At 35.3% G+C, this 13,662-nt stretch overlaps 1 protein-coding gene across 3 annotated transcripts in view; it reads left to right on the top strand.

Moving 5' to 3' along the window:
• The window catches only part of LOC135715052 (heterogeneous nuclear ribonucleoprotein U-like protein 2), a 116,140-nt gene that overhangs the window by 24,764 nt on the left and 77,714 nt on the right, over positions 1-13,662 (top strand). For all 3 annotated transcript variants that reach the window (XM_065238464.1, XM_065238462.1, XM_065238461.1), the window contains exons 2-4: positions 3,709-4,331; positions 4,394-4,571; positions 4,634-5,322. In XM_065238464.1, coding sequence (XP_065094536.1) covers positions 3,709-4,331; positions 4,394-4,571; positions 4,634-5,322 — 1,490 coding nt within the window. The remainder of the gene's footprint in view (positions 1-3,708; positions 4,332-4,393; positions 4,572-4,633; positions 5,323-13,662) is intronic.

Genomic DNA, 13,662 nt, shown 5'->3' with positions numbered 1-13,662 from the left:
TTTTATCGCAGTTATAACTAGGAGATGAGGAAGAAATATAATACGAAAATATACGTAGGAATGAGAAGAAGACATAGACAAAGACAGACTAGCGATTACCGAACCATAAAGATTTTCAAGAAGATTATGATTAATCAAGATCGTGAATCCGGTGTTTAATTGGTCACCATAGACTAATCCGTCCGGCATCGTAGTCACTTGAAAATTTTTCTCATCAACCCCGATCATTGCAATCCTATGGGGATAAAAAAAATATATTCATTATGTCATATTTAATGTTTTGATATATTTCATTTCACCACTACATATATTTTCATTATATACCCCTCACCATCCCTCTCCAAAGGGGGAGTTTGGTAAAGAGAGATGAAAAAACCGATTTGTACCTTCCTTAAAAGTTTTTTTTTCCTTTGGTTTGTTTTTTCCGTCGATCTTGTTTTCCGTGCTGAGCACCAATGCTACCGACGTGCCAGGAAGGCAGCTCCCACACCTGGACCCTACCTATCGACCCATCAACTCATGAACCGGGGACCAACGGCTTTACTTCTCATCCGAAGGAAGGCGTGATCAGAGATGTTATGCCTCAGAACATCCCGGCGGCACCGACTGGTATTGAACCCAGGCCTGCTGGGGTGAGAGGTAATCACACTCACCACTACACCACCGGCGCCGTTGAATCCTTAAAAGTTGTCCTAGCTCGCTTTTCTAATATCTATATACAATCTTCACACTGCCGTACTCTAACGGAACTATCAACTCTATGCTTTCATCTACTCCATCTATTGTATAAAAATTACCACTACAGTCTGTTATTTGAAATTAGCATCTTCAACTATGGTTTTTTTTTTCAATTTTTGTATGACTTCATTTTTGACAGAACTTTCTATAATGCTATAAGAATGCCATTCATATTTTCATGGGTGAGCTAGCAAAAAATGTTTATTTTCAAAATTATTGGAGGTGGCACTCTTGGTTCACCTGACCCTACCTACTTTTCCCGTTGATTTCTGTTTTCGGCTGCTCACTCGTAATCTCAATTTATTTCCATAACTATTTTGAAATAATATACACACATCAGTGTTCAAGCTGCAAACATAGGCTAGTTTGGCGGATTTGTCTCCTTCGACACAAAAACCACATCGTTGGCTTCGTGTCACATTCGTGGGACCATAGGAAGGACAGCAGGCGCTTCTGAAGGCCTTTTCTTCTTCTTCTTCGCATTTCAAGCTTATTGCATATCGCATATTAGCTTATTGCGTGCTCTCAACTTAGTGTTCTAGATGCACTTCCACAGTTATTAATTGAGAGCTTTCGATGCCTGTACCATTGTTGCATTGGTATAATTGTGTGGCGAGTCCAATCATATTTTTACACGGAGAACAAATTCGTTAAGTTAGATAACAATCCTAATAGTTACTTTCACATGGAAAAATATTGTTGTTTGAAAGAAACCTATAGTTATTCCAACATTAATTTGACCGTCAACTCAATCATATCTACCTAATAGGTTCAACTGTTCATCTTATACTCAATTCAACTATAACTTTGATCAATTGTAACAACCGTCAAATGTAATTTATTTATATAGTTTGGTTTCAAGTGATCATCATAAATCCACATACTTTTAACTAGTGATGCGTAGAGCAGGCAATAAGATAGTTGGCTCTCACGCAGATGAACACGGTTCAAATCTAAGTTGAAAGTTCTTGTTCACTTTTTTTTATGATTTTGCAGTTGTGTTTTTGAGATCGATAAAGAAGCAAAACAAACTTCCATAATATGTCGATAATGAAGAGCAGTTTTTTTTAATAAAAATTGTAAAATTTTGCTTTGTTTGTAATTTATTTATATAGTTTGGTTTCAAGTGATCATCATAAATCCACATACTTTTAACTAGTGATGCGTAGAGCAGGCAATAAGATAGTTGGCTCTCACGCAGATGAACACGGTTCAAATCTAAGTTGAAAGTTCTTGTTCACTTTTTTATGATTTTGCAGTTGTGTTTTTGAGATCGATAAAGAAGCAAAACAAACTTCCATAATATGTCGATAATGAAGAGCAGTTTTTTTAATAAAAATTGTAAAATTTTGCTTTGTTTGTAATTTATTTATATAGTTTGGTTTCAAGTGATCATCATAAATCCACATACTTTTAACTAGTGATGCGTAGAGCAGGCAATAAGATAGTTGGCTCTCACGCAGATGAACACGGTTCAAATCTAAGTTGAAAGTTCTTGTTCACTTTTTTATGATTTTGCAGTTGTGTTTTTGAGATCGATAAAGAAGCAAAACAAACTTCCATAATATGTCGATAATGAAGACCAGTTTTTTTTAATAAAAATTGTAAAATTTTGCTTTTCTAACAATAGTTTTCTTGAATCAACTAAAGCATAGTTGTATTTTGAAGTTTGACGTTTGTTCATCTACTGAAAAATATAGTTGAGCCAACCGAGGAGCCAACTGTGTACTATAGTTGTTTCTCTCTATCACCCCTATTCTGTATTTCGTTTCGAACGAAATTCTCATACAAAAAAATATTTTTTTGTATGAGAATTTCGTTCGAAACGAAATACAGAATAGGGGTGTATATATAGTTAAATCAACTATAGTTTCGGGTTATCTCTAAAACAATTGAACAATATAGTTATTTTGACCGGAAAAATAATTGCGTCTGCTATAATTTGTTCTCCGTGTGGTCTTGCTTTGTAGCTGCGCCTTTACCGACTGAGCTAAGGAAGGCCTTCTTCTGTATATATTTGGCCGTTGATGGTGCCGGTCGTTATGTACGGCTTGCTGAATTTGCCGCACCCACAGATCGCCTGCCACACTAAGTACTTCTTGGCAAATTTGTCGACCTTCTTCTTCCGGAACATCCAGGCGGGATTTGCCGACGAAAAACTCCAGGCCGGAAATCTGCTTGGCATCCGCTTTGATGTACGTCTCGTCGTCCATTACAATGCATTTCGGCTGCACCAACCACTCGCGATACAGCTTCCTGGCGCGGGATTAGGCCACCGTATTCTGTTTATCGGTTCGGTTAGGCGCCTTGCTTACCTTGAAGACATGAAGTCCGGCCCGCTTCATTGTCTGCTGGACGAACCAGGTGGAAGAATTTACCTTCTTGGCCACGTCGAAAGGTTCGGATTACGCTTGAAGTAATCCCTCACCTTCCTTGCGTTCACGGGGTCGGTCGTCTTCACTTTTCTTCCGCTGCCAGCTCGCCACTGGGTCGTCTGGGTCTCTTTGAACCATTTTACCACACGGGACACGGTCGAGTTGTCGATACCAAACTGTTTCGCGATTCACCTGTGGGACTGGCCTGGATTTTCCACGACCGCTCCCATATTTTTTTGTCGAAGCACTTCTTGTTTGGATGCCATCTCGATAACCACTTGACAGATTGTGACGACATTTTGTACTTTTAAACATTACATTCTAAACTAATTTTAAACAAAATTTCATCAATTTTCACCCATGCAACAAAAATTTATACACAAAAGAAAGCGTTGCATTTTTTTCGAGTACAATCTTTATTTGACAACAGTCGTCCCATGTAAATCTCACAGGAGTAGAACTATTGTGCAAATAGTGGTAAACATGAAAGTTAGGGAGTTCGTGTTATATAAATGGCATTCGGGGAGAGTTGATCGAAATCTTAGCTACGTTTATGCATTGTGTAACGATGTTCAATCAAATCTTATATTTACAGCAGTAAAAAAGTTGGATGCAGGTACACCCGGGCAATCTACTCCTGTTCGTCGAAGTCGTCGCCGTTCTATGACTAGATCGCCGTCTCCCAGCAAAACTGAAGTATCGCAACTGAAAAGCGTTAGCGAAGAAGAAGAACAAGTCGAATCAGCTGATTTATCCAGTGCTCGTAAAAAACGAAGAACAAGATCAATCACAAAATCACCAACTCCCGCCAGAACAACTGAAGTTACGCGTTTAGAAGTGTTGGAAGAAGAACTCGATGTTGATGCTGAGAAAGCTTTGGATCCTGTAACACCGAATAAACAGACAGAAGGGGATGTATATCAAAAGACCGCGAAAACATCAGAAGCTATGGTAACAAAACAAGACGTCAGTTCAGTGATCATTCATACGAATGAAACTAAAACACCAAAGCAAACAGATTCGCCTCAAAAGGAGGAAAAGCCAGTCACGTCAGTAAAGCTTACCGAAGCTTTGCAAGCTAGTGAAGCTACGCCTATGAAATTCACTTCCGAGGGACAGTCTGATTTAATAAAGAGTTCCCAGACATCTGAAACCGAATATGCCGAAGTAGCAAAGGAATCTGAATCAAAAGATCAAGAAACTAACAATGACGAACAGGTATGTAGTGTTCTTCCGTTGTGTTTAACTGGTTGCAGTATTAATTGTTTCTCGTTTTTTAGCAAACATCAGACAACCAGCATGAGGAATCGTCTAAATCAGAGAAACACAGCTCTTCGTCGTCAGCCAAGAACCCATCCAGCAAAACTCCTCGAACAAAACCAGCACAAACTACAATTGAGTTTGTAGCCGAGGAAAATGAACCTACAATTGATAATAGCAAAGTTTTGCTCAGTTGGTGTATGTAATTTGTTCCTGTGTTCTATTTGAACTTTTAATCCTAAAATAGTTATTTTTTACAGTTGATTCGGACCTGAATTTGGAGATAGATCCAAAAACATTCGATGTAGCTAAGCCATTTTCTGAAGGTGCTTTGTCTTTGCTATGGGCAGCAGCGCGTGCTAATTTGGGTGCGACGATGGGAAAAATAGCTTTCGAAGTTATCTTGACCAAGACTAATGAGTTACGTAAGGTAACTGAAGAACCTGTTACCTCTGAATTCCGGGTTGGATGGTCAGTGGCAGACGCGAATCTGCAACTAGGTGAAGCTAAGCATTCATTTGCGTATGCCAGTACTGGTTCGAAAGGAACAGACAGCACGTTCACAGACTACGGCTCAGAATATAAAATAAATGATGTACTAGGGGTATACCTTGACCTAGATTCCAGTCCATGCAAGATTGAGTATACGGTCAACAATGTCAAACAAGGAACCGCATTCGAGTTCCAAAAAGTTGAACTGGAAGGAAAGGCACTGTATCCGCATGTCTGCAGCCGAAACATTGCATACAAAGTCAATTTTGGTCAGCTTGAGCGAAGTCTGCTGAACGATAGACAGAAACCTAAGAAATTTAAAAAAGAAGACAAACATTCAGAAAAATCTGCTGAATCATCGATGACAAATAAGGTGTGTGCGGATGCAGACACCTCAGAACAAATGGATAAACCAGCAGCGATGCAAGATACGGACAAACCAGTTGAAGAACAAAAGGTACCGTTATGTTAGATATAATAGTATCTCAGGCCGATTTTCATACATAATAATCAACATGAATATGTAAGTTTTTCAAATGATCAATTGAGCTGAAATGTTTGCGGCTGCACTATAAAAACACCTGAGATATGTAGCACCCTTCATTTTACATAAAAAATTCTAAATTTTTGAAAACTGATTTTGGGAACGCACATAATATTTCTCCAATAACAGAATTAATTATTCTTATCTGAAATTAACATAACATTCAAATGTTCACACAAGTGCTGTTCCCAATTATGAGATTACATGAAAGTTATGTGAAAGTCTTATGGATATATTCCATCGGAAATGTGATTTATTTTTTGAGTGTAAACAATGATCCTAAAATGCAACGCTCCAAACATGATTTAGAGGTAGGGTTTTTGATCTAATTTCCGTCCTACTAAGGACGTCCCGCACTTTACCACGCTTTTTGGAAAGGGTTTGAACAAAACATGGAATGTTTTCATAAAAAATAACTTCTAAATTTATCCACCTTTCCATACGTACCTTTGGATTTGATAAAGAGTCAAACAATGTTGAGATATTATTAAAAATCTAACACTGCTTCTTGCTTCTAAATTCGTCCTACGCGTTTCAATTCCGTCCAAACGCATTGAAACGCCATTAGATTTTCTTCGTCCTACGGATAAACGGAGAAAAAGGGGATGCGCTAGGAGCGCTTCTTTTGTTTTGAGAACAATGAGCGTAAATATGCATACAATGCGCTCTAATAGGATTTATGTTGTAGCTAATGAACTAACGCATCGGAACAAACGTATTATTGTTTTGTGCATTGTGAAATCATTGATATTATTGATGATTTCTGCTTGATAGAATTGAAATGGGCGATTACGACGAAGTAGCGCTCTTCCCTATTCTATAACTACCAAGAAACTGATGAGAATATGATCAACAACAAAAATCCTCTATTTACAATAATAATCTGCTATAATCAATATCTCTTTTTTTTTTCGTTTGCTACACCTTTCAATTAATGTTTCAATTTCTTGCTGGTATTTTATTATGATAAATTATGAAATACAATTTTTCAAAACTCAAATAAGAAAAAAATCTACTATATCTACCGTCAGGAGTGCTTATATTTCTCCTTGGTGTCAGAACGGTGTAAAAAATAACCTTTTTTAATTCATGTTGTTCATAGCGCCTCCTATAAACTGCAAAAACCATGCTCCGTACCTTCTGACCATTATTTATTTTTTACGGATAGTCTTATCTCATTGGAGGCTATTCGTTCAATGATGCCGATGAAGCCTCCTCGTATTTCCTGCCTGAAATACGATCCAAACTGAGTGCTTTATCCAACTGCTCCTATACTATCACCTCAGCTTGGGTTCCATTCTCATTGCTCAATTTCGGGTAATGAGAAAGCGGACTCGTTAGCTAAGGTGGGTGCTATTGAAGGCTATATTTTTGAGCGAAAAATCGCCTTCAACGAATTTTTCTCCATTGCTTGTCAGCAAATCCTTATCAGTTGGCAACAAAAATGGAATTTATTTATTTATTTATTTATTCAGTCTTCGACGGTTTCGCACAGACTAATCTTAACCTATCACATTTACTCTTAACCTATTATGGAATGATGGTGATTTGGGAAGTTCAAAGGGTTGGACACGAGCCGCGACTTTATACGCGTTATGTCAAGGCTTATGTCCAAACACTGTTCGTTAGACTCGCACTTCTATCGGATTGGGCTCTCAAGCAGCAATTTATTTGCGTGTGGCAGTGGTTATCACGATATCGAGCATGTTGTTTGGTCATGTACCCTACACCGTGTTGCCAGATCTGAGTTATCCACATTCCTCAGGGCCCGAGGAAAACAACCCGCGATACCCGTTAGAAATATCTTGACGAGCTGAGATCTCGACTATTTTAATTTAATTTACCTATATGTTTTTAAAACGGATAGATCTGAGAATTTAGTAGCTAGTGTCATCTTGTGTTCTCCCAAGTTGTTAGCTGCCCATCGGTGTACCCCCATGTTTGTCTTTTTCATCAGTATGTCGTTTAGTTCGAGATCAAGAGCACATTTCTCTCCAAACCTTGTGTACCCTACCCTGCCATCCATTTGTTACAATTTATTACCCCTAACCTCGAGATAGCCTCGAGTAATCGGCCCCCGGTTTAGTAACGTTGGTTTTAAGTAATTTTGTGATCTATACAATGAATTTCGGCTCCGCAAAGCTACAGCAAATGAGCCTGGAAAAATGAACGCATTATAAAAAAAAATAAATATTGTATATAGTCAAATTTTAATACATTGACCTATAAAAACCCTAGGGAGCTGAGAAGACATTAAAGAACTAGGACAGCTAATATTTGAATGTATTAAATTGCGATTATTACACATACAAATGATTTTAACCTTGCATCTTGGCCCGTCCCACCGTATTTTTTTTTATGAAGGAACTTTCTGAAACTATTCTGGGTAAAATTGTTCGATAAATAAGTAGTTTTAAATTTTTGAATCCGGGCAAAATTTTGTGTTTTACAATTTTACAATTACCTATACTGTCGCTCTTGGCAAGTCCGTCCCATAACACAAAACAGCAAACCGAGAATTTAAGTTTGCTTTGTACCATTATTTCTTATGTGATGTTTTTTTCCAAACTTTTCTAGAACAAAGTTGTTTCTTTATTCCAGTAGCGTCATGGCAGGCTTCTTTGGACACTTTTCTGATGTGAGCGAACTTGAACGTGTATGAAATTAATAAAGTAGTTAATAATAGGATGCGGTGTACATCCACTAGGGATACGTTTATGGTGTGTTATGAGAAGTAGGGTAGGACGGGGCAAGATGAGCACCCTTCAATTTTTCATAAAAAATCCTACATTTTAGAAAACTGCACATACGTACCCTTAAACAATGATCCGTTTTAGACTTGAATAACCGTTAATGGATTACTAAACTGTAGTAGACTTGTCTTTATATGTTAATAAATTTGAACCCGTCTATTACCACGGCTCCAGTTTATTTTGATTTGGGCTCTCAGTCTCTTTTCATCTTACTTTTTCGATTACACTTTAAATACAAAGTAGTTCCAAAAGTGATTTAGAGATATTCTATAACTACCGGAAAATTGATGAAAATATGCTGAACGAAAAATCTTCTCTTTGTAATACGAATTTGCTATAATCAATATCTCTTTTTATTCGTTTGTTACAACTTTCAATTAATGTTTCAACTTCGTGCTGGTATGTTATGTTGATAATCTAAGGAGTATAATTCTTAAAAACTCAAAAATATTAGAACAAATTATGCTACAAATGCACGTTAAAAAAGTTACTTTTTCAATTTATTTTGTAAATAGTCAAATTTGAATACATTGTATATCAACCCTTGATAGTTAGTGATGACATTAAATAACTAGGACAGACAATATTCTAATGTATTAATTTCAATTATTACATATACAAATGATTTTAACCTTAAGGCCATCGTTCGGACATTTTGAGCCGTTTGTCTGTGATTTGGGTGGTTTTCCAGGAAACGTCCCGAAAATCCTGTGAAGGAAAGCGAATATCGGGAAACAAATTCCGTCCGATTGTAGCCAAGGATTTTGTTTTCCTAGTGGGGTAAAATTTGGGTGGAAAAGTGCATTCAACTTCAAGTGGTGTGCTTTTCCCGGGAAAGTGGCATTTCCACCCAAAGAGAATATGCACGTGAGTGTATATGTGCGCGCAAGGAAATGCAATCTTGCGCCTATGTTTTCCCGGGAATTTCCCAAGAAAGTATACCATATTTTTATACCAGGACATTCTGCAGACTATGCACAACATGATGGTATACATAAACATATGATTTTCGAAAATTTGTAGCATTGTTTTTCAATTTCCAAACCATGCGCCAAACATTCTCGCTGTAAATTCGTCACGGACATAGTAAAGAAGCAATCAGCAATTACGCATTTGTTTTACCACGTAGCCACATTTTCTTGTTCGTAGGTCCACGAGTCCTTTTTCGCTAGTTTGCTCATCATATCAAATTGATCAGGAATTCTTCCGAATGTCAAAAATTATATCGAAGACCTACGACGGATCCGAAATTGAAATTGAGATCTCCATATATTTTTTCATCATATCAAACTGAACAGGAGTTCTTCAAAATCTTATCTTATCTATCGAAGACCAATCCTGCATATTCCCTCATCACATCAAATTGATCATTAATTCTTCCGAATAATCAGAAATTATATATAAAACGTATGACTAATCGGAACTTAAAAATGAGTTCTCCATATATTCCACCAACACATCAAATTGATCATAAATCCTTCTGTAGACATTCGGGCAGTTAGAATATATTTCAAAATACAAGGATGGTCAAAAATTCTTCCAAACTATCAGAAGTTATATGGAAACCCTTCGATTGATTGCAAATTGAAATCAAATTCTCCATTAATTCCTTGATCATATCATATTGGAATTATCAGGAATTATTCCGAATAATAAGAAATTATATCGGAAAATGAAATCGAGTTCTACATATGTTCCCTCATCATATCAAATTGATCAGGATTTCTTCCAAATTATCAGAATTAATATCGAACACGTATGACTAATTGGAAATTGAAATTGAGTTCTCCATATATTCCATCAACATATCAAATTAATCAGAAATCCTTCTGAAGAACTTCGGGCAGTTCGAATGTATTTCAAAATACAAGGATGATCAGGAATTATTTCGAAATTTCACCGAATTATCAGAAGTTATATGGAAACCCTATGACTGATTGGAAATTGAAATCGATTTCACCATAATGTGTACCCTATGTACCATATCAAAGTGTTCAGAAATTCTTCCGGATTATCAGAAATTATATTGAAGGTCTTCGACTAATAGAACAATTGCAACCAAGTTTCCATATATATCTCATTCAAATCAGGTTGATCAGGAATTCTTTCGAATTATCAGAAATTATAAAAAAAAACTTCCTGATCAGAAATTAAAATCGAGTTGCCCTTATGCCCTTACCATATCAAATTGATCAGGAATTCTTTTGTGTGACCAAAAATTGTATCGAATACCTACGAATGGTGGGAAATTGAAATCGAGTTTTATCAGGACATCTTCCGAATTATCAGAAATTATATCGAAGACCTACGACTGATCGGAAATTGAAAGCGAATGATCCATATACACCCTAGCAAAGTGATAATGAATTCTTCCGAATTATCAGAAATCATATTCAGGGCCTTCGACTTATAGAAGAATTGTCATCGATTTTTCCATATAGGTATATCTTTATCATATCAGGTTGATCGGCTATACTTCCGAATTATCAGAAATTATATCGAAAACATACGGCTAATTGGAAATTAAAATTGAGTTCCCCAAATATTTCCTCATCATATCAGATTTATAAGGAATTCTTCCGAATCAGCAGAAATTATAAAAAAGACCAATTACTGATCGGAAATTGAATTCGAGGTCTTTGAATATTTCCTCATCATATCAAAGTGATCAGGAATTCTTCCGGATTATCAGAAATTAAATCAAAAATCTACGACTGATCGGAAATTGAAATCAATTCTCCGTACATTCATCACATCAAATTGATCAGGAATTCTTGCAAATTATCAAAAATTATACCTAACACGTATGACTAATCGGAAATTGAAATTGAGTTCTCCATATATTCCATCAATATATCAAATTGATCGGAAATCCTTCTGAAGACATTCGGGAAGTTAGACTGATTTTAAAAATACAAGGATGGTCAGGAATTATTTTGAAATTCTTCCAAATTATCAGAGGTTATATGGAATCCCTACGACTGATTGGAAATTGAAATCGCATTCTCCATTAATTCCCTCATCATATCATATTGATCAGAATTGTTTACGAATTATCAGAAATTGCCACTGATTGGAAATTGAAATCGAGTTCTCCATATATTCCATCATCACATCAATTGATCAGGAACTCTCCCGAATTATAAGAAATTACATCGAAGACCTACGACTGACGAGAAATTGAAATTGAGTTCTCCATATATTCCATCACCATATCAAATTGATCAGAAATTCTTCTGAAGATCTTCGGGCAGTTAGAATGTATTTCAAAATACAACGATACTCAGGAAATATTTCGAAATTCTTCCGAATTATCAGAAGTTAGTTGGAAGCTTTACGGCTGATCAGAAATTGGTATCGAGTTCTCCGTATATTTTCTTATCATGTTTAATTGATCATAAATTCATCTGAAGATCTTTTCAGTTGGAATGTATTTCAAAATATAAGGATCTCAGGAATAATGTCGAGACCTTCAAATGACCAAAAATTGAATCTACATCGTTTGAATAGTATCCCACCATATAAGAATGATCAGGAATTATTCCAAATTCTCGCATCATATAAAATTTTTTTTCGAATCATCAGAAATTATATAGAAGCCTTACGGCTGATCAGAATTTTTTTCTCCGAAACACTTTTTATTGTAATTCTGGTTTATTGTAAGAATTTCAATCACATGAATAGTGCATCGCAATTTCATAAAAATAATAATTAGGAAGTCATTATCCAATCTTAATCTAAAGAATTTGAGTGTGTGTGGGTGAAAACAAATATAGCAGGTGAAACTTTTATATTCGCCACAGATTATGATTGTGATATTTCTATTGAAATATTCTTCCAAATAGCCGAATAAATAGTATCTTAATTTCCTCCTGAAATTAAAATTCATATCTATGGCATTTTCAATCAACGCATGCTGATTTCATTCATTTCTGATTCAGAAAATCAGAGCATTCTGCTTGCAGTCATTGGTGTAAATGAGACATTGCAGTTTATTAAAAAAAAAAATTGTTTTCTTAGGACTAAACCAAATAAATCAAGTAAAAATCAGCAGAATCGCTTTCAAGATTTTTTACTTAGTCTAGTCACACGATAAAAGCGCAAGAGGTGATGTCTATATAAAACACATATGTTATGGTAAATATAATTGGCTTGCGCAACTTAATTATAATTATAACGCAACCTACTAATTTGGGCATGTTGTAAATAAATTTCATCCTTCCAACGAATGGATTTTTTTTATGTTTCCATCATCAATTAACAAAAGTTATTATTCTGGGGTATTTAATTGTGTGACAAAAGGGCATAAAATGAGATCTCATACTCCCAATGCAGATGCAATTTTTTGGTGAATCTTTACATTCTACTTTCAAAAAACTCATGGGCTCTTTAGAAAAAGCTTGATACTGTTAATAGAATTGTACACCATATTCTTGATAAAATTCACAATTTTTGCAAACATCTTTTTTTTTTGGGAAAAAATAGAATGTCAACTTATTTTTAGTTATCTTACGTTTCTCTTCTACACACCATACTTGGGATGATAAAACATGAATAAAATGTATTCGAAAAACAAGAACATTACTTGTATCATATAAAGAAGTTATAATTCGGTATTGCAACTCTTAATTACCTGTTTATAACACATTTATAACTGATGGTAATTGATGAAAATTTGCTAGTCATGTGTACCACTGAAATATAACTTATTACTTTCATATTTTAAATAAGTTATATTTAAGATGTATTCATATTTTCTCACGTTTCTAAAACTGACATACGAAAAGATGTTGTTTATAAGGCTAGCAAGTTTTCACCAAGTTTTTTTTTTATAAATATGTTGTAAACCGAATTATAACTTCAAGATAAATAGCATGTCAAAAAGGTTGAATACTTCACAAAAACAATACAACGGGTCTAAAACAAGACGTTTTGCAAGCAATTAATATAAATTCTGATAAATTGGAGGAATTACTGATCAACGTCATATGGGACGATAATATTCAAAAGATTGAATTTCAATTTAAGATCATTTGAAAGACTTCGACTAACCATCTTTATATTTTGAAAATACGTTCTAACTGACCGAAGATCTTCGGAAGATGACTTGATATGAGAAGCGAATATATGGAGAACACAATATAAATTTTTCTATAAGTTGGAAGTCATCGAAATAATTTCTTATAATTCGGAAGAATTCCTAACCAATCTCATATGATGTAAGAATATTCAAATGGTTTTATTTCAAGATCATTTGAAGATCGTCTACATGGCTCCTGATCAATGCTAAATTTTGAAAATACATTCTTACAGACCAAAGATAATCAGAAGGACTCCCGATCACTCTGATATGACCAGGGAATATATGGAGAGCTCGATTTCAATCTCCGATCGTAGGTCTTCGTATCATTTATGATAATTCGAATGAATTATTTATCAAACTGACATTGTTGGATAGTATTCAACGGGTTTAAAACAAATTTTTGATTATTTGAAAGTC

Source organism: Ochlerotatus camptorhynchus, unplaced genomic scaffold, assembly GCF_037179485.1.
Source record: "Ochlerotatus camptorhynchus isolate MF236.1 unplaced genomic scaffold, CSIRO-AGI_Acam_v1.1 ptg000789l, whole genome shotgun sequence".
Taxonomy (NCBI): domain Eukaryota; kingdom Metazoa; phylum Arthropoda; class Insecta; order Diptera; family Culicidae; genus Ochlerotatus; species Ochlerotatus camptorhynchus.
The sequence above is the reverse complement of the archived record's forward strand: the minus strand, read 5'-3'. Positions and strand labels throughout refer to the sequence as shown.